The following is a 26,093-nucleotide window of genomic DNA, read 5'->3' on the forward strand; positions in this document are numbered from 1 at the left end:
CAGCAAAAAAACGTTGATGTGTGAGTTTGATTTTTCCTTGATTTTTGGTCTCTTTGTCCAAGTGGCATCTTTCTAATAATCAACCACTCAGATATTCAAAGTTTTCTAAAATAAGTTTTCTATTTTTATTTTTAGGAAAACAAAAAAGAACAAACAAAAAAGTAAGTTAAAAAATTTCGATCACTATATTAGTTTGGTGTACTTTTCTACTTATTTTGATTAAAAAAGTTACCAGGTTCATAATTTGCAATCAAACTCTAAGGCACTGAGGTAGATAATGTAGATAATTTAATTGATTATAATAAAGTTTGCTGAATTTTTTGATTCTCCTCCAGCACCAGGAGCTGGAGAAGGGACCAGCACTGGAGAACTTCCTCACCCTCCACGCAAGAAGAGGGCACGCGTTGACCCAACTGTGGAGAGTGTATGTTAATTCCTATTTTGTCTACTAGGTCACACGTACATGTGCAGTCATGGGGAAAAATAAAAGTACGCCCTCCATCAATTCTATGTTTTTATTTATCAGGGCCTAAATAACAACTGTGCCATCCCCGCCAACTTCTATAAACCAACAAATAACCTCAGGTGACAACAAAAAAAACACAACTGATTTCAGTGTATAGTCGATTTTTCTCCAAAATGTTAACCAACAGTCAGAATCCAGGTGGGGAAAAAGTAAGTACACCCATCCTACTTCCACAATCATTAAGAGAGTAATTAGCAGTCAAGTGTTACTAATGAAATGTACACGATTAGTTAATAACAAGAAGTGTGACTACCTCTATAAAAGCATAACTTTTGGAAGTTTGGTGTTCAGGAGCACTCAGGTGTCTGTCTACATCATGCCAAGAAGAACAGACATCAGTGATGACCTCAGAGAAGCATTCAGAGAAGCATTTGCTTCTCTGAGGTCATGGCTGATGTCTGTTCTTCTTGGCAAGATGTAGACAGACACCTGAGTGCTCCTGAACACCAAACTACCAAAAGTTCTGCTTTTATAGAGGTAAACTGCCAAAAGTTATGCATTTATATGAGGTTATTTGAAGGGTTATAAGGCCATCTCCAAACAATTTGAAATTCACTATTCTACAGTGAGAAGGATTGTTTACAAATGGAGAACGTTCAAGACAGTTGCAAATCTTCACAGTAGTGGGCATCCCAGCAAATTCAGACCAAGGTCAGACCATTTCATGCTCAGAGATGTAAAGATAAACCCAAGATTTACATCGTGTGACCTTACAGGGCTCTGTAAGCACATTAAATGTTTATGTTCATGACAATCAGTGTAAGACAGAACAAGTATGGCTTTCATGGAAGGATGGCTAGCAAAAAGCCCCTTCTCTCCAAAAAGAATATGACAGCATGACTTTGGTTTGCAAAATTGCATCTGAATAAACCACAAAAGGTCTGGAACAATATCCTTTGGGCTGATGAGACCAAGGTGGAGATGCTAGTTCATCATGGACAGCACCAAACATTGCATATCACCAAAAACACCTCATAACAACTGGCAAGCATGGTGGTGGAGGGGTGAGGATTTGGGCTTGTTTTGCAGCCACAGGCCCTGGGAAACTTGCAGTCATTGAGACAATGATGAACTCCACTTTATACCAGAATATTCTTGAGACAAAAGTGAGGTCATCTGTCCAGCAGCTTAAACTGGGCCGAAATTGGGTCATACAACAGGACAATGATCCCAAGCACACCAGCAAATCGACCTAAACGATGATCTCCAAAACGATGTGAGAGACTGATAAACTCCTCCAGAAAACATTTACTTCAGGTGTTTTTTTTGCTAAAGGTGGTTCTACATGTTACTGAATTATAGGGTGTACTTAATGACTACATATTGAAATCTGTTGTGGGGTTTTGTTGTCACCTGAGGTTACTTGTTTGTTTATAGAAGTTGTTGAGGACCACACAATTGTTACTTAAACCCAGATAACTAAAAACATAGAATTGAAGGATGGTGGACTTTCTTTTTTCCATGACTATATGTACTTCAGACGAATGTGAAACTTATACTGTTTTCCAAATGTTACCAAGATATGTTTGGTGTCTGCCATTTGATTCTTTGATTTTGCACAAAGACTATGACACTAATGTTGTTATCAGTGGAAAGCTTATAGCTACCAGTTTAGCACAGAAATGCAGGCTTAAATTGTCTCACACCAGCCTCAAACCTAGTTGTCCAGCAATATTAAACAGGCTTGGCTTTCTGCAATCTGATTAAAAATAAGTATGTTACAAAGTTAAAACCACTAGCAGCAGTCATTTTGAAGTTGGAATCTATTTCCACTAGTCCCGCTCCATTCGGATTTACAAATTGATTAGAATTTATTTAAATTATAAATATCCAAATTAAATTGAAAGTACATATTTTTTTAAATCAAACGTTCTGCTTTTTTATGTAATGATTGACATGTAGTTTCATGATCCTAAACACTTCTACTTGTTAGCCTTGTAGAATTAGCCTCGTAGTTTCTGTACAAAACAGTAGAAACATCTTGGCTGATATAGGAAGTATAGAGTAATATTTAGAGTATGCATACTTTTTATTTTTATTTGAATTTGGCCAAACTTTCCATTTAAATATTTTCCACTTTTGAAATAATTAGGAGAAATGAAAGAGTGGTTTTTTTGTCAAATGTGTCTGTAATAATTCAGGAGTTTTGGCAATCCCCAAGGTAAAACCGGCTATTAATAGGAACTGTTTTGGTGTAGGAGGAGACCTTTATTAATCGTGTGGAAGTAAAGGTGAAGATTCCTGAGGAGTTAAAGCCATGGCTGGTTGATGACTGGGACCTGATCACTAGACAAAAGCAGGTGACGCTTAAAAACCTACCTAACATTTTCCCTAACGCTGCTGCTTAGAAATGTCTTGCATTTTAGTACAGTGACCTGCAAAACGTAGCTTCATTGTATGTGTTCGCGTTGTGATTATGACTGTGTGGTATTTTTATTTCTGTAGCTATTCCACCTGCCTGGAAAGAAGAATGTAGACACAATCCTGGAGGACTATGCAAGTTACAAGAAATCAAGAGGAACCTCTGATAACAAGTATGCACAATTAATAAGGGGAAATGCATGGAGCAGGTAGTTAATGGAAGCTATGTCTATATGGTTTTAAATATTAGACCTTAACTTTAAGTGTTCATGAAATTCTTCTTTCTGGTGGTAAACTGGATTATTCCTTGAGAGGAACAGCACTGTTTTGAGCAGTTTGTGATAGGCAGTGTGTTTTCCTTTCAAAATGGAAACCTGTCCTAATATAGAAAATGGATTAGTTATTAGTTATGGACAGGAAAGGACTCGTTGTATTTATATGTTTAATATAAGTGGCATCTGATCTAATCTAATAAGCCAATCCTATTAAAATATCAGCTTTTGAATATAAATTACAGTGTGGGTTCAGATGTTTTCTTTTTGTGATGAAGTGGGCGATGATGTCTTTATTTAGGGAATACGCTGTGAATGAAGTGGTGGCTGGCATCCGCGAGTACTTCAACGTTATGTTGGGCACGCAGCTCCTCTACAAGTTTGAGAGGCCGCAGTACGCAGAGATCCTGGCTAACTATCCAGACACGTCAATGTCGCAGATTTATGGGGCACCACACCTGCTGAGGCTTTTTGGTATGCACTGTTAGCTAAACTCTTCATCGTGATCATGCTTTGTAGCATTTCCATCCTTATCCTTGAGTTATAGTTACTGTTTTTTTTTGTTTTTTTTTTGGATCAAGGTTACAAATTCTACAGAAAAAACAAAGGCATACAAAACTGAACTCCCCCATCCCCCAAACACCAGACATAGCATAAGAGTACTATACATGATCAGACATCCGTAAACAAAGAAAATAATAATAATAAATAAACAATATGAAGTAGATATGAATAATATTCCCCACCCCCTTTCTTTTACAATACCATATTGCCTTTCATTTCTTCAACAAAAGTTAAGAAAGGTTGCCAAATTTTATAAAACGCCCCAGTGGACCCTCTAACTGTATACCTAATTTTCTCCAGCTTAAGATGGTACATGACTTCCCTTATCCAGTGGCTGAATGTCGGTGGAATAGGGTCTTTCCATTTAATCAGTATCAGTGTCCTAGCCAGAAGGGAACAGAAGGCCGATATTTTAATTTTCCTTTTACTAAAACTAATGTTTTCCGGGGCCACACCAAACAATGCAATAAATAGGGATGGCTCTACTACCTCTCCAAATAGCCCAGAGAAGGTCTCAAAGATATTGGTCCAGAACATATGAAGTCTTGGACATGTCCAAAATATATGCAGCAGAGTTGCGGGAGCCTGCCTGCATCTATCACATGTGGGATCTATGTCAGCTTTAATCTTAGAAAGTCTGACTTTAGACCAGTGTAAACGGTGTACAATTTTAAATTGTATTACAGCATGTCTGAGGCAAATGGATGATGAGGAGATATCCTGTATTATTTTGTGCCAGACTTCCACTGAAATTAGTTCACCTAAATCTGTCTCCCAATTATTTTTGAGTAGATCTAAAGGAGTTGAATCATACATGCTGAGTAATTCATAGATCCTGCTTATAGCCTGTTTTTGGACTGATTTACATTCAAAAAATGAGTCTAATAAAGAGATTGGAGGGCATAATGGAAAATAATTAGAATTCAATGCTACAAAGTCCTGAAGTTGCAAATACCTATAAAAATGTGATTTGGGACTGTCAAATTTATGTACCAACTGTTCGAAGGACGCAAAATTTCCATCAGTATAAAGTTTAGACAGTGAGACCAGACAGTGAGACCAAACCCTTTCTAGCCCAAACCTCAAAGGCATCATCCATCATTGATGGGACAAACATGTAATTTCTAGCAAATGGTGCAGCCTGTGATACCTCTTTAAGGGAGAACGATCGTCTAATCTGATTCCAGATTTTAACTGAATGTACAACGACTGGAATAGAAGTCAAGCTAGAGACTGGTTGAGTAAATGGTATTTTAGAACACAGTAAAGCTACTAGAGAGGTGGACCCTCCAGAATTGTCCAAACAGGGGCAGTGATGTCATTCTTTAACCAGAACATCAGCGCTCTTATGTTGGCTGCCCAGTAATAATACATGAGATTTGGAAGTGCCATCCCTCCATTTGAACGAGGTCTCTGCAGTGTACTTCTTTTGATTCTTGATTTATAGTTACTGTGATAATCATGAGAACAGAGTCCCACAAGATCAGCCTTTACCCATGAAAAATAAAACTGCTGAGGCATCTGTGGATATGTGGTGTTCAGCTAATGTTGATAATTTGTTATCTGTTTGGGTGCCAGGAGTGGTGTGTGCATAAAATGAGCGTAAAAGCATTAGCTTTACTGAGCTTCAGCCCTCATAAACATGGCGGACGCCACAGATTAAGCAATGACCATACATCAAGATTTAAAGGGAGAGGAAAAGGCATCTCGGGAGAGGGATTGTCATCATCATTATATACTGTATATGCCTATAGGTTAATAAATAAGATGTAAGTAAGTAAGATGTTTTACTTGCTGAATCTGTAAAAATGTATGATTTTGTTTGTTAGCTAACAATAAACTAAATGTGCCATTTACTTTGTTAGCTCAGCCAGTTTTCATTCAAACTTGAAAAATGTCTTGCGTTTTTGAAATTGGCACAGCACTGAGTAGTTACGTGCTAAACAACATGCACTTCATATTCCAACATTACATGATTTGTGTATTGACAAAGCAACTGAGCTTCTAGATTTTAGCCAAAACTAGTCTAAGACATTTAAAAACCTCAAGCAGAAGTAAGGTAGTAAGTAGGTACAATAGTGTTTGCACCTTACTCTCATGCCTTTCACCCCTTTTCATCTTAAATGTGTGACAGTGAGGATTGGGGCCATGCTGGCGTACACACCTCTGGATGAGAAAAGCCTCGCTCTGCTGCTCAGCTACCTGCAAGATTTCTTAAAGTAAGTATGCATTAATACTACTGAAGCTTTTAAGAGGTCCTACTTACTAGTGGTGTTTGCAGTGTGTTGTCTTGGCTAAAAATGAGATTAACTAGCAGTACAGAGATGAATGGGACTCTAGGGCAGTGTAATTGAATATTGAGTTAGAGGACCTTTGGAGAATACGTCACTGAGTGCTCTGTTGCTTTAATTGGATCACGGGTTCTGGGTTGACTATTGAGTTGGAAAGCGATCCCCACTGGTGCTTTAGGGAGCATCATTTGTAACTGTTGGATCTGTCTTGGCTTCCAGAGTCGCAGTGAGGATGTGGCCAGAGTGTTGCACAGAACAAACAAGATACTGATGAATCTGTGTAAAAATGTAACTTGTAGGTTTTGTATGGAAATCCAACTGAAGCCAGACAAGAGGTTTAGGAAGGTTTAGGAAATATTGCATCTTTTACCATTTTGGCACATCTGGGTTTTATGAAAATCTGTTCAAATAATTTGTGTTATATTACATATTAATAAATATGTTACAATTTGAAGTCTTATTCATGACTAGACAGAAAAGTAAAATTAGTCTTTGATACTTTCTGGAGTTTTGTGAACACTGATGCACATGCTTTCGCTTCAGTGAACATCCACTAAAATGTCTCCTGCTTGCTCCTCCTCTTTCCAGTATGGATAAAACTCGACAGGGCATGTTGTTATATGAAAATAATCAATGACATGGTGTGTTTTTTTCCCCAGTGATGGCACATTCGGAAATGTTGATCTGATTTTTATTTATTAAAGAACAACACTGCATATGTTTTTTCCCCCTTTATGTTTAATGCTGTGGAACATCTGCAAATCATGTTAGGTCCAGTTATCACTTATGTTATAGCAGCTATAAACAGTCGTTCCATCACCAGCCTGTCTTGTTTATGCCTCCGCCACAAGGTGGCATAAATTTATGTTTTTGAGTTGGCTGTCTACCTGTCTGAGATTCTCATTAGCACAATATCTCAAGAACAAGTTTTTGAATGCAAGATTTATGTGGAATTATCATTGTAACCAGCAGATTAACTTATTGGATTTTGGAATTGATCCAAACAGGGTCAAGGACACATCAAGGTCAAATGTCTGAAATTTTTTCTTCAGTTGCTTCCTTCCTGTTTTAAGGGTATTGGAGGACTAACCTTGTTGGTGGTGACATCCCTGTCGATGTGGTTGATATCGAGTTCTACTTGTTCTCTCTCTCCTGAAATTAAGACAGAAAATAAAAACTACCTCTTTCATGTTACTGAGGAACCACAAAGCTGTCTATTCTTAAGATTTTCCCGTGTCTGAAAACTGAAAAGAACAGTTTTACCTCTGACTGTGAGAAAGTGCTGACACTGGAGACTCCTTCCATAAATGCTATAAACGTCTCCTCACAGAAAACTTCACCACATCAGCAATAACACAAGGGTATTTAATCTGTTTGTGGTGCATCTGCTATACAAGTTCCTATGCAATTTATTTGTTAGAAATGATAATGTATTTAAACAAGTGCATTAATATAGACCTGTGATTTGCCTTGAAGCTGAACTACTGTCACAGCAGCTGTTGTAGAAAGTTAATCATTTGGAATAGAGAATTCAACAGCACTGTGGTATAAAACTGTTTGTTGTGCAGTTTTAATTGTGATCACTTTGGTTGATACAGGTATTTGGTGAAGAATTCATCGTCTCTCTTCAACGCCAGTGACTACGAGGTTGCACCACCAGAGTACCACCGCAAGGCTGTGTGAACACAAAGCCAATGATGATCAGTGGTGCTGAAATTTCATTACTGAATATTTTTTATTTGTTTCTTTTTAAAACCCCTTTCTACGGGAAACCCCAAAATCCAATGAAAGCCCTAGAACAGTTTGGGTGACTGGAAGGTAAATCAAGACTGATAACAGCCCAGTGAACAGGACTAGTACTAAGGCTTATTGGAATGCTGCTCACTGTCCCCATGTTGTTGAAATATATTTTGGTTCGGAAAACACTGATACTGTGGGTAAAGCAGAATCAAGGTAAATACTGCAGTCTTTTTTTTTTTTTTTTTTTTTTTTTTTAAAATATATATAGTATGTTTGTTAATAAATCATCCTTCTCAAATATGGCTGTGTCATTTTTCACTAGCGTGGCTTATTATATAATGTGCAAACATTTGCGTCTGCTCACAATTTATCCAAGAAGGTAAATTAATATAAAGATGCACCTTAATCTTTTTGAAAGGATAATGCGCTGTGTAAAGAATGTTTTATTTAATGTCTGTTTTGGCGCATTTACAAATTTGGGAATCAGTGAATCAATAAAGTGCACACAAATACATACAGAGTCCACTTTATTGAGAACACTTGCACATTCATGCAGTTATCTAATCAGCTAATCATGTGGCAGCAGCAAAAGGCATAAATTCATGCACATACAGGTCAAGAGCTTCAGTTAATGCTCACATCAAACATCAGAATGGGGAAAAAAATGTCACAGACTTTACTTTAACCGTGGCATGGTTGTTGGTGCCAGATGGGCTGGATACTGCTGATCTCCTGGGATTTTCTCACACAACAGTCTTTCCCAGAGAACAATGTGAAAAAAAAAAAAAACATCCTTTGAGTGGAGGGTCTGCAGGCTGAAACACCTTGCTGATGAGGGAGATCAGAGGAGAATGACTAGACTGGAAGTCTATAGTAACACAAGTGCTCTTTACAACTGGTGAGCAGAAAAGCATCTCAGAACACAACGCATAAAACCTTGAGGTGGATGAGGTGGAACAGCAGAAGACCACATCAGGTTCCACTGCTGTCAGCCAAGAACAAGAATCTGAGGCTCTTATAGGCACAGACTCACTGAAACTGGACAGTTGAAGACTGGAAATAGACGTTTTTTTTTTTTTTTCTAATCTTCAACTGTCCCGTTTCGATGAGACTGTGCCCATGATAGCCACAGATTCCTGTTCTTGACAGGAGTGGTATCCAATGTAGTCTGCTGTTGTAGCCCATCCACCTCAAGGTGCATGCTGAGATGCTTTTCTGCTCACCACAGTTGTAAAGAGTGATTATGTGAGTTACTAAATCCTTTTTCACGGTTCAGGTCAATCTGGTCATTTTTCCGTTAACTATCTCTAACTCACACTTTTTCCGTGTGAACTGTGGAGACTGTTGTGTGATAATCTCAACGGTTTCTGAAATACTCAAACCAGCCCATCTGGTACCAACATTCATACCACAATCAAAGTCACAGAGGTCACACTTTTTCTTCATTCTGATGTTTGATGTGAACATTAACTGAAGCTCTTGACCTGTATCTGAATGATTTTTTTTTGCATTTTGCTACTGCCACATGATTTGCTGATTAGATAACTGCATGAATGTGCAGGTGTACAGGTGTTTTTAATATATACACACATGACATTATATATTGTGAAATACACTATATGGCCAAAAGTATGTGGACACCTGACCATCACCCCAATATATGGTTCTTGTCCAAACTGTTGCCTCAAATTTGGAAGTACACAACTGTATAGGCTGTCTTTGTACACTGTAGCTTTAAGATTTCCCTTCACTGGAACTAAAAGGCCCAAACATGTTTCAGCATGACATTGCTCCTGTGCACAAAGTGAGGTCTCTGAAGCCATGGTTTGCCAAGGTTGGCGTAGAACACGAGTGGCCTGCACAGAGCCCTGACCCCAACCCCACTGAACAGCCATGCTCCAAAATCTAGTGGAAGGCCTTCCCAAAAGAGTAGAGGTCATTAAAACAGCAAAGGGGGGGACTAACTCTTGAATGGGATGCTCAGTAATCACATATGGGTGTGATGGTCAGGTGTCCACAAACTTTTGACCATATAGTGTACACCTACCATTCAATTTTTACTTTACTTGTTTTTTTTTTTTCTTTTGCAGTTACAGCCAGTAAAGATATAAAAAAATGCATATACTCCAAATATTAAGAAAAATACTTTTGTTACAAATGGTCTACTCCCATGATTCATGGGGTTGGACAGCACAACCCACCATTATCAAAGCTAATGTGCTTATAAATAATGTCAATAATAATGTGCAATCTCATGACAAGTTTAATAAAATGGGTGGGAAAGTTCAGAAATAATAATAATAATAATAATAATAATAATAATAATAATAATTATTATTATTATTATTATATTATGTTATATTATATTATAATTATTATTATTATTATTATTATAAACAAAACTGGTTGTATACATTTAAAGAATTTTTTTCCCCAATTAGTTCATTTGTAAAATAAATCTGTACTGAGGGGGTCTGTGATTTTTTTCTTGTAGTTAATGGGGTAGCTGAGTGTAAGAGGTTTGAGAATCCCTGATCACAGTTCTGTGAACACGGTGAACTCTGACCTGTGAATTTTGTGGATTGGAAAAAAAGAAAGAAACAATTATGCATTTGTTTTATCATTATATTTACCCAAGATTATTTTGGAAGGAAATACAAGCTTACAAGCTTCTATTAATAGAAAACTGGGATGTGTAACAGAAATGTCTGGATCTTTTTTTTATTTTCAAAATGCCATTTTGGAATGTAAACAACACATTGTGCAGTTATTTATTTTATTAGGTAAACACCATATACACAAGAAGACATGGGGTCTTGGTAAACCAGATTTTCTACATTTTATAAATGACCTTGTAGTATACATAAACCTGGAACAAACAAATAACAAAAAAAAAAAAAAAAAAAAAAATCTTTGTCTGGCATTATTAATGTTGGAAATAATGTGACTATGTTCATTACCTCTTGTTCTTGTGGCATTTAAAAAAAAAACACGGGAAATTGTGTGTGTGTATGTGTGTGTGTGTGTGTGTGTGTGTGTGTGTGTGTTAGATCATGTGCATGTGTATAGACTCCGACCTTCGCACTGGGACTTCACCCTGCACACTGGATGCGGTTTCTGTGCTGGTGTGTGTGTGTGTGTGTGTGTGTTGGAAACACGTCAGTGTGAGCGGCGGAGTCTCACTGACTGCACAGGAAAACGCGTTGCTCTGAACTTCTGTACAAGCGAACAAGTGTACTGACTTGGTACACTTCGTGCTTTTATAGCTACCTCTCTCCAGCCATGAAAAGTCTGAAACAGAGACTGAAGAAACAGGAAGCGTCGAGCGGCGTGAGTAAGATTTACTTGAACAGGTTCAGGCTAATCGGGTTTGTTTTTTTGGTCACTGAGGAGAGTTTAGGAAATAGCTCTGGCTACTTTGCTAGCCTCCTGAGGTGGGGCTTTAGTAGAAAAATTAAGGGTGTGGGTTCCTCAAAAGCGACGAATTGACATATTTCGTTTAAACCTTCATTGTTTTCGTTGTTTTTTTTCTTTAGAAGATACATTTCAAAAGAAATATGGAAATTAAGAGTCTGTAGCTGCAGAGTTTGTGAACAAGGAGGCTGTCAAAATCCTGTCAGATTTACACCTGGCTGTTAAAGCATAATAACCTCCTGAAAACTCTGGAGAAATCTCACTTCTCATGTTTAGACTTTAATATTATATTTGAAAAAATACAAAAAAATACATTCATCCATATGTGTTTGAGTGTTTTAGAAGGAGAAAAAATAGTTCATCCATAGAAAATAGAAAAAATAGTTCATCTATATGTATTTAAGTGTCTATAAGTGTTTTAGAAGGAGTAGCAGTGTTTCAAATCTGCAGCGCCTGAAGTGTATGTAGATTATTTCCCTTAAAACATTCCAAAAAATTATTCTGCTAGGCTGATGCTATTCGGGTATTTAGAGATTAAATCCCTTAAGAATGCCACATGCATTTTCAGTTGAGCGGTTTAGAGCTATTTAGATATAAACTGAGACATGAATCCCAGCATTCTTATGAACTTCTGTCCTAAGGAGTTTCAGTGTTTCTAGACGTGTAGTCCTGTGGACAGAATTCAATCCGGAATGTGTCCACAGAGATTGTTTGCTGTTGTTGCCTTTGTATCTAGCTATCGTGTTTACCTGACGTTACAGACTACAGACTGGAACAAGTATGACGAGCGTCTCCTGAAAGCAGTGGAGAGCGGTGATGTGGACAAAGTCACCAACACACTCAAGAAAGGAGCAGTTGCCACCAAACTAGATGCTGATGGCCGCTCTTCGTGAGTGTCACCTTTAAATAACCTTCCCTAATCAAAGAGAAGACTGTTGGTTTCTTTATCATGCCCGCCATGAATTTCACCTTGCATTTCATCCAGTATAATGAATGAAACATTACTTAAATATGTGTACTACTGACCTGATTGTGCAGAGCAAGTTTGGGCAGGACGCAATGAAAAAGATGCAAGCACATTTACTGTTTGCATTTGTATTCTTATTTTCTCTTTCTCTCTTGTCATACTCATCTCTTGGCACTAGCATTTGCTTTTTATTACAACTGCACAGATAGATTCACAGATAGAGGCTGAATGAGCATATAGTGAAGGGTTTTGCTTTTGATTTATCCTCTGCGATGCTCAATGCCTGATACCTCCGAGGTTCGCAGTGGTGTGTTCCTCTGCAGCATGCTTTCGCTGAAATTGAAATGTGGGGTCTGTTTTATAGCTAAAAGGTTTTCATGTATTTTTTTAGCTGAGATGATTTCTCTACTCTACTTTATATCACTGTATAAAGCTTTATAGTGCTTCTTTTTACAATTAATGCACTATAAAACTATTAAATTCTCCTTTTCTGCATGTAAGTTTCTGTAATAAACAGCTGACTGAGGTTAGAATATTAATGAGGGCATGACCATTCTTAAAGTGCTTTTAAAAATCTTCTGAAACACAAATTTGGGTTCTGTTACATTCACTGCACATAATAATTGAAGTTTTGGGGAGAATGTTATTCTTTAAACACACATGTAATGAATATGTTTTGTGAGTTTTAAATAGGGAACAAGGGGAGAATTGGTCCAGTTTGTGTCTTCTAGCTGTTATGGTACACAGCAAGATAGCAAAGTAATAATTGTAAAAGTGTCGGGGGTTTTAACGTGACTTCTGAAGATGTAGCTAGTTAATATACAGACAAATGAAAAATTACAGGAAAAACTGGTGGCTCTGTTTTGCTGTAGTGGCATTTTGCTGGCACAGTTTGGGTTCATTTGTGCCCTTAGATAGAAGGTCACTACAAATGAGTACAAAGTTATTCTGATTAATCACCTATAAAACATTTTTTATTTTGATGGGTCTTTTCCATTCACAGGGCATGAGTGCTCACTGAATGGTTTCATGAAGATGAAAACGATGTAAATGATATGCTGTGGCCTTCACGCTCACCAGATCTAAATCCAACTGAACACTTATGGGAGATTTTGGACCGATGCATTAGACAGTGCTGTCCAACATCATTATCAAAACACTAAGTGAGAGGAAATCTTTTGGAAGAAAGGTGTTCTCCACTCCAGTACAGTTCCACAGACCTGTAGAATCAGTGCTAAGGTGAATTGAAACTGTTCTGGTGGCTTGTGGTGGCACCTTTTTAAATTCGAACTCTTTTAAACAATGTAATGTTAGAATATAATATAGCTCCATACCCTGTTTTTGGAAACTGTTGAGAAATAAGATCAGTATGAATATGCCGATTTCCTAATTTAAGATTAAGCGTGACATCGAGTTTTCAGTGTTGAATCATCAATGTTGAATCATCAGGCAGGTTTTTAAGGCCATTACTGGGCTCAACTTGTTTTCCCAGAAACTGGCCTGAAGCTGAAATCAACACTTTTTAAACTCATTAGGTCATGTTCCTCAGCAGGTTTGAAGCAAAAGGCAATGGCTTTTGACCGTCCTCTGTGTTTTTGATTACATCAACTTGCATGCCTGGGTGTGTTAAAATAATAATAATAACTGATAATAACATGGGCGGCACAGCGGCACAGTGGCACAGTGGGTAGGGTTGCTGCCTCACAGCTCCAGGGTTGTCCGTTTCGTCCAACCTCCCAAAAATATGCTGGTAGGTGGATTGACTGCTCTAAAATTGCTCCCAGGTGTGTGTGTGTGTGTGTGTGTGTGTGTGTGTGTATGGTGCCCTGCGATGGACTGGTGTGTTTATGCGTCATGGCCAGTGTTCCTACGGTAGGTTCCAGATCCACTGTGGCCCTGACCAGGATAAAGTTGGACATAAAGCTGAAGATAAAGCTGAACACAAAACTGAAAATAAATGAATGAATGAATGAATGAATGAATGAATGATAATAACATGTTTCATCTACCCCTCCCTCCACCTTCTCGCTCTCATCAAGTGAAAATGCTGAGCTAGCTCAAGCTTGTTTGGAGCTCACGATACAGATGAATACCTAAGAATAAAACAGTTTTCTAGCCAAATATCCTGTTCATGCTGAAATATGATATATCACACAAGGAAAATGTGTTATGATTTATGTATTACAATGTCTTTAAAGTATATTAAATTAAGGATTGATCCTATCTGTATCCCATAGTGCCTTTTCTGTCTTCTTGTTTCCTCTTCTTGTTGGCCCTTGTCTTTTTCTAACCTCACATTCCACAGACACAAAGATTAATCTTTGAAACTTGCTGAAATAAATGCATTTTAATCATTTGCCATGAAATAAGGAATATAAACTATAAAATATAAGAATTCTCATTCCTTCAATGCAGGCTTCACCTAGCAGCAAGCAACGGGCTTATAAATAGCCTCAATGTTTTCCTTGCCCACGGTGTCAACCTACGCACAGCAGATGCTGCTGGTAAGAGTCACTCTCCACTCTTAATGAACCATTGTACTCGATACATGATATGTTTCACTTCTGCACTGATTATGGGACTGCAGTATGCGACTGAGCACATGTAAAGCATGTCTCATACATTAACAGCTTCTTATTCTGCAGGTAAAACTGCACTGCATCTTTCTTCAAAAGGCGGCCATTCTGCCTGTGTGCAGCGACTGTTGCAGGTACAGCAAGTTTTGCTTTCGCTCACTAACAATTGCAGGAAGAAAGGTCTGTGAACTAGCTGCCTTGGAATGACAAGTTATGGTTGTACCATGTTTGGTATAAAACAGCCCTGCCAAAAATGATCTTTCAAAATCCTGTTGAACAAGATCTAGTGACAGCTGTTTTGTTTTCTGTTCTTCTTTGCTGCATATAGTCTTTGTGCTTTGCTCCTTTTGTCCCTCACATACAGCACTTGAGCTGAGGCAAGGTCAGAGCAGGTTTTTGTACCATAGCAACACTACCTCCTCAGTGTACAGTAAACAGTGAGAAATCATAAAAGAGCTACTTCAGGGTTAAGGAAGATAGCATGGGCACTCCTTTCTGAGTGAAAAATGATAGCCTTGACTAAAGAAACACCAGTGGCATGACAAAAATTGTATTGTATTGCAAAAACTTATTAGAAATTTTTTGAATGTCAATCTGTGGTGTTAAAAAAAAGAAAAGGATTGAGTGTTTAATCTGTAATGATTGATCCATTTGAGTAATAATTAAAGTTTGCTTTGCAGTGTAAAAGTCCTGTTGACAGCACAGATCTGCATGGAAGGACAGCTTTACACGAAGCAGGTGAGCAGAACATCTAACAGCCAAAACTATTTCTCAGGAAGACCTGGACAGAATACTAAAGATTGGAAATACTACACTCCATATTTTGTATTACTTGTCCAATGAGTAATAAGTTACATTAACTAATTATGGCATATTTCCTTGTGACTATGACCAGGTCCATTATAAATCTCTATACACTCAACAGCCACTTTTTTAGGAACTAAATACTAATACTTGGTAGGACCCACTTTTCTCTCAGAACAGCCTCAATTCTTCATGGCACGGCTTCCACAAAGTGCTGCTCCATGTTGACATGATTGCATCACGTAATTGTTGTAGATTTGTCAGCTGCACGTTCATGCTGCATGTTCATGCTGTTCATGCCGTTCCACCATATCCCAAAAGTGCTCTATTGGATTCAGATTTAGTGACTAGGAAGGCCACTTAAAGTTTACTGAACTCATGATCATGTTCATGGAAACAGTTTGAGACGACTTGTGCTTTGTCACCTGGCACATTATCATGCTAGAAGTATCCATTATAATACGAGTGTATGTCAGAAATATTATTTCAGCATTTCTTGTACACTGTTGTCTGCATGTCAATTGGCAAATCAAGTATCTTGTTTATTACAGCTAGTGCATTCAGGGAGTCACAAAAGTGAGGACATTGATTCATTTTTCAAATAGCACATTTTGCAAAGTGTCACAATGATTGTTAAAAGAACTGATGAATAGTGAGGTGAAGGTGAGCAGCACACTGATGTGTTCCCCATGTGATTTATAAATTTAATCTAGTGCAGTACATTACCAGCAAAACAGCTGTTCAGTGGTCTCTGGATGGTGCCACATATACTCACTCTCCAGTGGGCACTGGGTGAGGACATTAATGAATGCTTGCTCCATCCCTCCATCCCACTTCCCTTTTTTACAAAAAGGGAAATCACAAGCCCTTAGCAGACCAAATGAAACATTACGGTCTGCCTTGTCCGTGTATGAACTAACATTATTCTTAACTGAAATGTATTTATATTATGATTATGAAAATTGCTGTTCAGTATCAGTCAAAACATTTAATACATCTGCTTGATGCTTTGGGTTATTGTTCGCATGTGTTTTAAGGGTCGACATGCATGTTATAATCTTACATAAATTTAATGAAAAAATATTATAAAAAATGAATTTTAACCAAAACCAGAACTCAATAGGGAGGTCAACATGCAAAAGGATTTCAGTATGCCTAGTCTGGGATGACATATTGGTTGATTTCCTGTTGAATGATCAGTGTTTTGTGTTTGAATCATATTCACAGACTACTTTACCAGTTTTAAATGGCACTGCATTCATAGTTCCCTTGTCATGTATATTGTAATAATTGTATTTTCAGTTATTCAGAAACCTACTCAGTTTTGAGCATGAGCCAATATTTGTTTTGATGTATCCCTGATATGTAATCAAATTGTTTATGATTACTGGTCATGATAAACATTTATATACACTCAGCATAGTATGAGTGGAACCCACATGATGTTAATATTAGCTTGTTTATTCAGCTTATGCAGGTCACACTACAATAATCAAAATACTGTGTGGCAGCGGTGCAACTGTCAGTGCTGTTGACAAGGTAAGAACAAAACTTGGATCTTGGATCTTGCTTAAGCACTTCACTAACTTCACTACTTAACATCACTCAGTGCACCAATGATTACACCAGGAACTGGCCATTTCCTTAGCAAGAAAAATTCCACTTTACTTACACAGTCATCTTCCCCTCCTAGAAGCTCTATGTATACATAAGATAATTGCCACACCTTATTATCAAACACCTGTAGGCAGATGGCTGCTTGAATCTATTTACATTTGACCACATCCTTATAACGAAGATACACTGTAAAATTATTAGTAATTAATGTAAGGGAGGAGACATCCACTTCGATTTGCAGCACCGGTTTTATGCAGATGCTGAAAATGATAATTGCTGTCAAAACAAAAAAATAAAGATGGTAATATTTATATAGAACATTTGCTAGTGAGAAAAGTTTTGTTACATTTTTTTAAATACCAGTTTAAACCAGAAATTTATACAGATGTCAAATGTTGTAATTTATGTCAAAATTTTGTATTTTCATCAGGATGGACGTTCTCCTTTAATGATAGCAGCACAGATGGGTCATACCCGAGCTTGTCAACAACTTTTAAATTGTGGGGCATCAGTCAATCTTCGTGACAAGCAAAATAAGTATGTTCTTTCTTTCTGTTCTTATTTCCATTCTAAATGATAGCTCTCCGAAAGGACCAGTGTGGCTTTTCATTCCACCCAAGCAGGAAACACACATGATTTCACATGTTTAATCAATTATCCTCAGTCATCAAATGACTCTTTGCTGTGTGAATCTGATATGGCTGTACTGTACAGAGTAGCTTTGAAAATGCTAAATTAGATCTCTATGCCTAATTCAGAATTTAATCTGCATTACAGCAAATACAGCACATTTGGCCCATAGGGAGGTTTACTGTATACTGTAAACATTGCAGGTTAAGGGTAGGTGCACTTCAGGATAGCGATCCTTTGGGAACCAACAAAAAGTCATGGATTGACAAGAAAAGGTCAACAAAGGGTTTTTTAATGAGAGAGTATTGGGTGCTCACGCACCGCAAGCTTTATCCTGGTCTGAGTCACTGTGGTTTTAGATGACATTTATTTATATTTTGGGAAATAAAACCAAGTCTGTTAGTTAATAACACATGCAAGTACAATAAAAAGTAACGGACAATGGAACTGTGAGCAGGTGGGAGTAGGATTAAAAAGCAATACCCTGCACACCTCTAGAATATGGACAACTTGTGTTTTCTTTTGCGTTAATAAAAATAAGAAATAAGAACAAGTATTAAACCAGTAAGGAATTGCCTCATTGTCATCTTAAGTCTAGATCTGCATTTTCTAATAGTAGCACAACAGATTAGCATTTGCCCTATGGTTAGGAGATAATGAGTTAAAACCCTGACAATGCCACAACCAATCTGTAGCCAGAAGCAAATGGAGCAAAATTGCCTATATTCTCTGGGTGGGAGGGGTGGCATACTCTCTCTCTCTCTCTGTTTTATGATAGGAGAAAGCTGGCTAGTGAGTGGGAATTGGCAGGTGGCCAGACTGAGGAGAAAAACCAATATTTGTGGTTCTCCCGTAATAGTTGTGTTTCCTGTTTGGCCAATTAAGAATACATATTTAAGAATGCTAGGTTTTTTGAGTGAGGTCATCCATCAGTACTATAGTATAGAGAGAAATCAAACGATATGAAGAAGTAGTTTCATTAGATTTTGATTCAGAGTGAAGCAGCTGCTGGAATGTTGAAGTGTGCTTCAAAGAAAATAAAAAGAAAAGAATTATATATAAAACAACATTGCAATCTTTTATTGATGGAAGTGTGTGTGTTTATATAAAATCTTTACACACAGGAACTGGAGTAAATAAGGGCAAGGTCAGGGCATTGTTGTGTGGTATGCTCCTGAATAAGAGAATGACAGGCATACAAGGAATGAACTTTTGTACACATTAATCTAATAGGCATAGAGATGAGCCATGGGCCATGGTGTCACAATATGCTCTGAGGATCTGATATAAGGTCTCAATTATATTGTCTCTGTATATAGAGTGCTGTTCTCTCAGGGTTTGTGTGTGTGGGTGTGTAGGACTGCACTCATCTTGGCTTGTGAGCACGTTTGCCATGAAGTAGTGGAGGTCTTGCTGAAGCATAAGGCAGATGTCACTGCTATGGACCTGCATGGCCATGACTCACGCCACTACGCCCAGCTTAGTGGAGACCAAGCCTTGATCATGATGATCAAACAAGCGTGGGATGCAGCCAGCAAAGGCAAGTCATCTAAAGCAAGCAGCAGCTTAACTATAGGGAAGAAAAGTTGTATCTGACAAGATTTGGCAAGAAGTAATATTGTTCTAATCCACCCCATTCTGCTTTCTCTGAAACATGGCTGTACATGTAGCACTTACAATACATTCTTTTGTTGATTAAGATTTTGCAGGGAGATATCAGAGTTAGGTGATGTATGTGGAAACATGATCAGAAAACTGTACTCAGTTGTTCCTGAAGGCCAGAATTTACACAGTACAGCTTAATGGCCTTTGGGGTTAGTTTTCTTACTGAATGACGGTGTTTCAGTGTTTTAAGCTAAAAGTAAATGAATTTGGCAAGAAGTGGTATTCACTGTTTATTACAGATCACTGATCCCATTTTTTCTACTCTGCCCTCTTTCCTTAAGCCTTTATGAGTGTGCACATGGCACATGTTATATTCTGTTAGATGTTGTTGGCACTTGTCTTTGAATGAGCTTATTAAAGAAAAACGTGTGAGACGAATCAATGTTTCAGCTGTCTGGCTTTTGGATGTAGGCCCCTTCTGAATACATTAAAGTAGTTTCTCTTCTGAAGCAGTATTCTGATGTATTTTTCAAGTTCTGACTGCTGTGAAATTTACTACACCATAAAACAAAGCCTCAGTGGAGGTTACTGAGCCACAGCCACAAATTGCAAGAATTGTGTTATGACCCTGGCTCTAGAACTAGCCCTCAGGACTGTTGTTCACATTATAAATAAAATAAAGAAAAAAACATCTATGAAAATATTATAGATTTGATACTAAAACATTGAACAATATCTGAATGATAAATATATTACATTTGCTTTTTTTTATAGAGGCTTCCAAGACTGGTCCAAAATTACAGCAGCAGGTAAGGATGGAATAGAAAACTGGGTCTCGAAGGGTGAATTGTTATTTATGAGTCTTGTTTTAAATGATTTAATGATGCTACTAAGACAAACTGAATATTTGGCATGTTCTATGTCCCTCTCTGCTGCTTGGTTTTGCTTTGGCTCACCACCAGAATCTAAACAAAAGCTCTTCTCCTGGTTCTCATGCTTGTGCCCATTAATCCTACTGCAACCTAGATGTCAAAATGATAATAATAATGCAATTGAAGAAGCAGCCCAATTCTGTTCAGCTGTGTGTGAATGGGTGATTTTCAATCTCTGCCATGTTAAAATCAATAATGAAAAAAATGAATGCGTGTTGTTTTTTTCTGCAGAGGTCAGTGAATAATGAACCACACGTGCATATGAGGAAGATGAGTGTGCAAGTAAGCATAATATTGCCCTTCATCCGCAGTAGTGATTGGGAAATTAACCTAGAATTTCTTCTGCTCATATCTATTAGTATTCAACTCAGTTAAGCCTGAGCTGCACTGGGGACAAATAGATTTTGTTTTTTAAATTTTAGTATAATAAGAGCATAGTATAAAATATAATACTCATATAAAATATAACATACACTTGTACTGATTGACATTTTTGCACAACTGCAAATTAGGCATCATTTAGAAATAAATGGTATGCTATTCACCCAGGTAGCCCTAAATCATACAAAAACATTTTCAAGAAGCTTCAAGTATTTTTAACAGTTATTATCTCTTTTTAAAGGCTCCTGCTAAAGGCCCATCTTCAGGTGTCAGCTGTCCTAACACAGTTTCACCACAGCAGCATACAGTGAGTAACTCACTATAGGTGAATGGTGGCTGATGGAGACTGAGCCATACAGCAGCTATTTTCTCTCCACTGAACCAGCAGGCTTTATTTCTATAGCGTTTAGTTGTGAATAACCTTTCATTAATGAGTGCTCTCTAAATTACAGGAGTATGGCAGCCACTCAGAAAATGGTAAGAGCTGGACTTTAAAATTTTAATCAGTAGCACATTAATGGTTGGGCTGCTGTTTTGACCTTCAATTTTTGTGCCTTCAAGGAAAAGATAACCTGCAGAGTTATCATTTGGATTATGCACAGGTATATAGCTTTCTTTAGTCATCTCTATTCTTGTTACTGTGCCCTTTAATTTTTCTATTCATTATGACATGATGAATGTGACATTCAGCCATTCCATTTTTATACCCTCACTACCTTTATCTGTCAATTTGATTAGGATCAGAAAGCAAATTTCTGTAATGTAGGCAATGATAACATTTTTTTTCTTAGATATGTTACGCAGTCTCAACTATGAGTATGTAATCTGAAGTTAAGCTCTTGACTGTTCAAAGAGATCTGCTGACAGAATATTTCAACAGAAGATCTACTTCTTTATCAATTCTTAAAAAATTGTGCTTCAGGTTAGACATCATGCCCCTCACTCAGCAGCTCCAGCCTCATTCAAAGCAAAGGAGGTGCTGGCTGCTGAGGCTGATCTCCTTAAGAGGGAGCTGTGGGAGACCAGGCGGAGGCATGATGCTGCCCAGGAAGAGTTGCTCAGGCTGGACGCGGCTCTGGCCCTGCGCACTCGGGACTACGAGGAGCTGAGGAGAAGCAGTGAGCGAGCACTGCAGCAGGCCCATAGCCGTGCTTGGGAGCTGGAGGAGGCGCTTGGGGAGGTGCAGCGTAGAATGGCCGGCTCGGAGTCTAGGGTGAGGCAAATGCAGGCACATTTGGTAGCTGTACGTGAGAACCTAGTGGAGGAGATGAGAGTACAACTGCTTGAGGCCAGAGCAGAGCTGCATCGAGCACACGAGGAGCTTGGCCAAAGCAAGAGGGAAGCTCAGGAGCAAAAAGAGAGGAATGACAGGCTCCTGCAGGAGGTACAGAAGCTCACTGAGGAGCTGCTGAAGAAAGAGGACACAGACGCACTGGAGGCAAGGCTGGCAGGTCAGGAGGCTCAGAGAACTGAAACGGCTTGTAAGGAAATACAAACCCCCTCCGAATGGAAGCCTGGTTCTCCAAAAAGCACCATGACGGATCTTACGAGCGAGACTCTTCAGCGAGAGATGGATAAGAAGAGCTACATCAGCCTAGAGGAGCATGAGTCTATAAGAAGCTCACTCAGTACTGCACTTCAGCAGGCACAAAGCCAGGCTCAGGAAGCACTGCTGAGGCAGCAGGAAACCAGTGAGGAAAATCAGAATCTCATTAGAGAACTGCAGGAGCAGAGGACAGAGCTGGACACCCTGCAGGAGGCCCTACAGGCCCGGTTTGTGCCTGTGGCTATGCTGGAGACGAAGGAGAAGGAGGTAGCTCAGCTTAGGCTGGCTCTTAAACAGATGGAGAACAGCAAGGAGAGGGAGGAGGAAGTCAAGAAGGCAAGTAGTGCTGAATCGCAGAAGCAGGCTCAGCCTGAGCAAACATCACAGAGCAATGAAGACACAGAGACTAGGGGAACTCCAGAAAAGAGTACAACCACCTCTGTCAACTTTAAGGAGGAGAACAAGCTACTAAATACTGCTGAAGGACAAAATACGGTTTGAAGAACAAATTCTCATAATTCACACCATAGTTCTATTCAGAATATATTATTTCTGATAGAAGTATAAATTTGTGATAGTTAGAGCACTATTTCTGAGCACTACCAATTTTTATTTTTTTTGGTTTGTGGCTTACCCAAACTATTTTCCATTCCAGGATTCAGAGATAGTGGAGGCTGAAGGCCAGAGGGCGACTCAGAACAGCTCATCAACACCCAGCAGTGTTTGTAGCCTTGTGCACTCAGATAGCACCATCCTGCAGGCACACATTAACAGTCTGCAGCAGCAGCTAGAGGTCAGTCACCCCCTACAAACTGGGTAGTTTAAAAGACCCGGCACTAATGCTGCTTTGATTATGTTTGCAATTTCATCCACAATATTTTATACCTACACTGTCTGTAGTGTTTGCTAATGAATTGTCTGACTGAGAATCTTGGGATTGAAAAATGTTTGACCTTTCCAACACAATCCACTACAAACCAGATCATTATTTTTATTAATGGGTAAGCGATTTTCACATAGTCTGTCACTCAAAACCATCACGCTCTCAGCAGAAATAGCTAGTGGCTGAATGGAAGTGAAAGAAATCAGGTATAGTATGTGATATGAGTCGTAATGCTTTGAATAGATATATGCATATTGTTATTGTATGCAAGCACATCTTTTGTTCTGCTTTACAGTACTGGAAATGCCAATTTACCCACTTGCTGGAGTTTTCCGTGAAATATTGTCATGAGAATCGAGATGGCTTGAACTAAATTACAGTTTCAAGTGCTTATTGAGATGAAGTTACTTTGACAAAAACTCAACCACTTAATTGACTTCTTGCACTTACTTCCTTATGCTGGATCTTAATATTTCTTACTATTATGCAAGGAAGAAAACTTGACTTTGTCCCTTGTTGATGTCATTTTCGAATGTTTGTTCTGGGCCAAGTTAAGTTCATATTTTTTCTAAACGTCACAATTATGATGTCCAGGCTGCGATCACATGTACTGAAGTCACATTCTTATTTGTTTGTCACATTCATATTTGTCTAACAGATCAGTGGAGTTTCTTCCTGGTTTCAATCCTGTAACTCTGTCTAGCAAAGTCTCACAGGCTCTCTGTCTTCACAAGCACTTCCTCTTTCTCCTGCTGTTACGCTCCTGCTAATATGTGTATTTGTGTCTGTGGCCAAGGTCAAGATTTCTTGCCTTATCTTGGAATTTCTGCTGTAGATACAGAGTTAACAGAGTCTGTTGCCTTGGCTTATTCAGAAGTTAACTAAGAAATGGTTATTGTTCTCTGCATCCTTTTGGCACAGAATTCAAATGCAGGCTGAATTCTTTACATTGCATAAAAATAATCAGCATAATAAATTTCTCTTTTACCAGGTTCATGATCGGTCAAAAAACATTCTCCATTCAAATCATTTATGTAACCAGGGCACACCACAAGCTATAATATATGTCCATCCATCCATTCTCTATACCGCTTATCCTACACAGGGTTGCGGGGTAGTCTGGAGCCTATCCCGGGGACTTGGGGCACAAGGCAGGGGACATCCTGGATGGGGTACTAACCCATCACACGGCACAATCGCACACACACGCACACACCATGGATCATTTGGAAATGCCAATTAGCCTACAATGCATGTCTTTGGACTGGGGGAGGAAACCGGAGTACCCGGAGGAAACCCATGAAGCACGCAACTCCATGCACACAGGATTCGAACCCCCAACCCTGGCGGTGCGAGGCAAATATGCTAATGGAATTTTGTTGACCAGTCACAATATAAGACCAGTCTCAATATAAGGGAAGAAATGTAATTGGTTTTGTCCACAGGCAATTCAAAGAATTCTGTAGATAAAATAGGAAAAAACATCCTTACATTAACGGAGGGTTATCTTTCTCTCTCTCTCTCTCTCTCTCTCTCTCTCTCTCTCTCTCTCTCTTTCTCTAAACAGAACTCTGAAAGGCATTATAGACAGGTTCTTGGTATATATCGTACACGTCTTCTCAGTGCAGCACAGGTATGATTTAGAGCTTACACTACTATACCATTTCATATGTATATTGTTCTTAATAATCCCTTTAACTTCCAGAACCTTTTTGCAGGTTCACACTAACACTCCTCACTCTTTAGACCACATATCTCTTCCTATGAGTTTCACAGTAGTCACTGAATACTTTATAGAATGATCAGTTATTCTATATTATTGTATATTAATAATATAGAATAATATATATATATATATTAATATTTTAGTGTTCTATTAATATATGGATTATACTGTATGCTTGAAGAATAATTAAATAATATACTTGGAGCTGGAGGGGTTAAATGGTTGATATGCTATGCTTGACCCTAACACTATGACCAAAGCAGTTTTAGATATGGTTAGAGACTAATCATTGTGTTTTGTATTTGCAGGGCCACATGGATGAGGAGGCCAGATTGGCACTGCTTCAGATTGCCCAAATGAGACAGGAGTGTGTATGTTGATCATTGCTTGTCTCTGTCTCTCTGTGTCGGAGTGTCTACATTAATCTCTCCCTCTCTTTCTGAGTGTGTGTGTGTGTACATGTGAGAGAGAGAGTGAGAGAGAATGTGTGATTGTGTTACTGATTAGATGTTTACTACTGTACACAAGTTTATGCACCTTTTATTATATATTATGTAAATATATAAAATAATGATTATTTTATAGAATGTATGATATGTACAAATTTGCTAACCGTTCTTTAATAAACAAATAGAAATTGATTGACATGCTTTTGCCTTTCATGGCTTCTTCTAAAGAAAATCTTCCATCAAAGCTCTTATCCTTTTTTTAAAGATCAGATGTAAACTTGAAATTTTCTTCTTGTTATAGAGCTTTGTGGTAATGAGATCTGATCTGGCTGTGGTTTTTGATTCAGGTGCCTTAATTAAGCGGCTGCTGTACATGTTGGAGGAACAGGACTGCCCTCTTGTGGCTTCTGCTGCAAACTAATTTGTAGTGAGGAAATATAGAGGGTGTAAATTCTCTGAAAAATCCTATTCTGATGTTGTACGTATGCTTTGCAGTCAAACTCACCTTCATGGACTAGTAGAGGCTGGTGAGTGAACCCTGTTCAGGTCCTGACTGTGAAGTGCAGTCTGCCCTCACACAACACATTTCTACTAATATTTATTAGAATTATCTCTAATTTCTATGAGAATATTTGCACAGTCAATAAATCCTAGCCTCTTAAAATATATCCAACATTTACTATATCACCTCTCGGTCATGCTGGTATTTTTTTTCCCATCAGGATCCTGTGTTGTCAACCCTCTTATACATTCTCCAGGATCTCTACTCATATGGCCTTCATTTAAGCAGTAACCTGAGAAATGATTCT

The 26,093-nt window shown here is 38.4% G+C and overlaps 2 protein-coding genes across 2 annotated transcripts in view; both read left to right on the forward strand.

The window, feature by feature from the left end:
• The window catches only part of morf4l1 (mortality factor 4 like 1), a 10,448-nt gene extending 2,180 nt beyond the window's left edge, over window positions 1-8,268 (forward strand). Inside the window, exons 5-12 of the mRNA XM_026926928.3 lie at window positions 1-20; window positions 136-161; window positions 336-424; window positions 2,725-2,826; window positions 2,972-3,060; window positions 3,461-3,633; window positions 5,858-5,942; window positions 7,613-8,268. The exon at window positions 1-20 is cut by the window's left edge and continues 61 nt beyond it. Coding sequence (XP_026782729.1) covers window positions 1-20; window positions 136-161; window positions 336-424; window positions 2,725-2,826; window positions 2,972-3,060; window positions 3,461-3,633; window positions 5,858-5,942; window positions 7,613-7,697 — 669 coding nt within the window. The 3' untranslated portion in view covers window positions 7,698-8,268. The remainder of the gene's footprint in view (window positions 21-135; window positions 162-335; window positions 425-2,724; window positions 2,827-2,971; window positions 3,061-3,460; window positions 3,634-5,857; window positions 5,943-7,612) is intronic.
• A 2,601-nt stretch (window positions 8,269-10,869) lies between these two features.
• On the forward strand, window positions 10,870-25,468 carry uacaa (uveal autoantigen with coiled-coil domains and ankyrin repeats a). Its single transcript, XM_026927551.3, has 17 exons — window positions 10,870-11,084; window positions 11,930-12,057; window positions 14,551-14,639; window positions 14,781-14,845; window positions 15,392-15,449; window positions 16,984-17,054; window positions 17,563-17,669; window positions 19,121-19,302; window positions 20,142-20,176; window positions 20,531-20,581; window positions 20,922-20,987; window positions 21,133-21,157; window positions 21,242-21,282; window positions 21,603-22,721; window positions 22,882-23,019; window positions 24,677-24,742; window positions 25,144-25,468. Exons 1-17 carry the CDS (start codon window positions 11,037-11,039, stop codon window positions 25,213-25,215), a joined length of 2,361 nt encoding a protein of 786 aa, XP_026783352.3. The 5' UTR covers window positions 10,870-11,036; the 3' UTR covers window positions 25,216-25,468.
• Window positions 25,469-26,093: the final 625 nt, after the last annotated feature.

Source organism: Pangasianodon hypophthalmus, chromosome 6, assembly GCF_027358585.1.
Source record: "Pangasianodon hypophthalmus isolate fPanHyp1 chromosome 6, fPanHyp1.pri, whole genome shotgun sequence".
In the NCBI taxonomy this organism is placed as follows: domain Eukaryota; kingdom Metazoa; phylum Chordata; class Actinopteri; order Siluriformes; family Pangasiidae; genus Pangasianodon; species Pangasianodon hypophthalmus.